The sequence below is a fragment of the Eimeria tenella genome, genomic scaffold, assembly GCF_000499545.2.
Source record: "Eimeria tenella Houghton genomic scaffold, Eth_scaff3065, whole genome shotgun sequence".
NCBI lineage: Eukaryota > Apicomplexa > Conoidasida > Eucoccidiorida > Eimeriidae > Eimeria > Eimeria tenella.
The window spans coordinates 963-1,279 of NW_013542935.1; the positions used below are offsets into that span (position 1 = coordinate 963).

Here is a 317-nt window from a genome sequence, read left to right on the forward strand (position 1 = left end):
GGCGCGAGGAAAGGGTCTCTCATTAAAGGGACGGAAAGCTCGAGGGCTTTGAAGAGAACAGATTGGATGGAGTGCAGCGCCACAAGAGCTTCATTTTCCTTTTCATTTATTTCTTTTTTCATTTCTTTTTGTGTTTCTTTCGTTTCTTTTGCTGCTGCTGCTGCTGCTGCTGCTGCTGCTTCCGTTGCTGCTGCGGCGCCGTTCCGCTCGTTGCTGCCTGCTGCTTCCTGCGCGCTCTCGCCGCCCGCCTCCACTTCGCCCTGCTGCTGCTGCTGCTGCTGCTGCGGCTGCTGCAGCTGCTGCTGCCGCTGCTGCTG

General features: G+C 56.8%; 1 protein-coding gene across 1 annotated transcript in view; it reads right to left on the reverse strand.

Moving 5' to 3' along the window:
• Positions 1-118: 118 nt before the first annotated feature.
• ETH_00038155 (uncharacterized protein) overlaps positions 119-317 on the reverse strand; it is a gene marked incomplete at both ends in the record, with an annotated part of 651 nt that continues 452 nt past the window's right edge. The window contains one exon of the mRNA XM_013375989.1: positions 119-316. Within this exon, the coding sequence (XP_013231443.1) occupies positions 119-316 (198 nt within the window). The remainder of the gene's footprint in view (position 317) is intronic.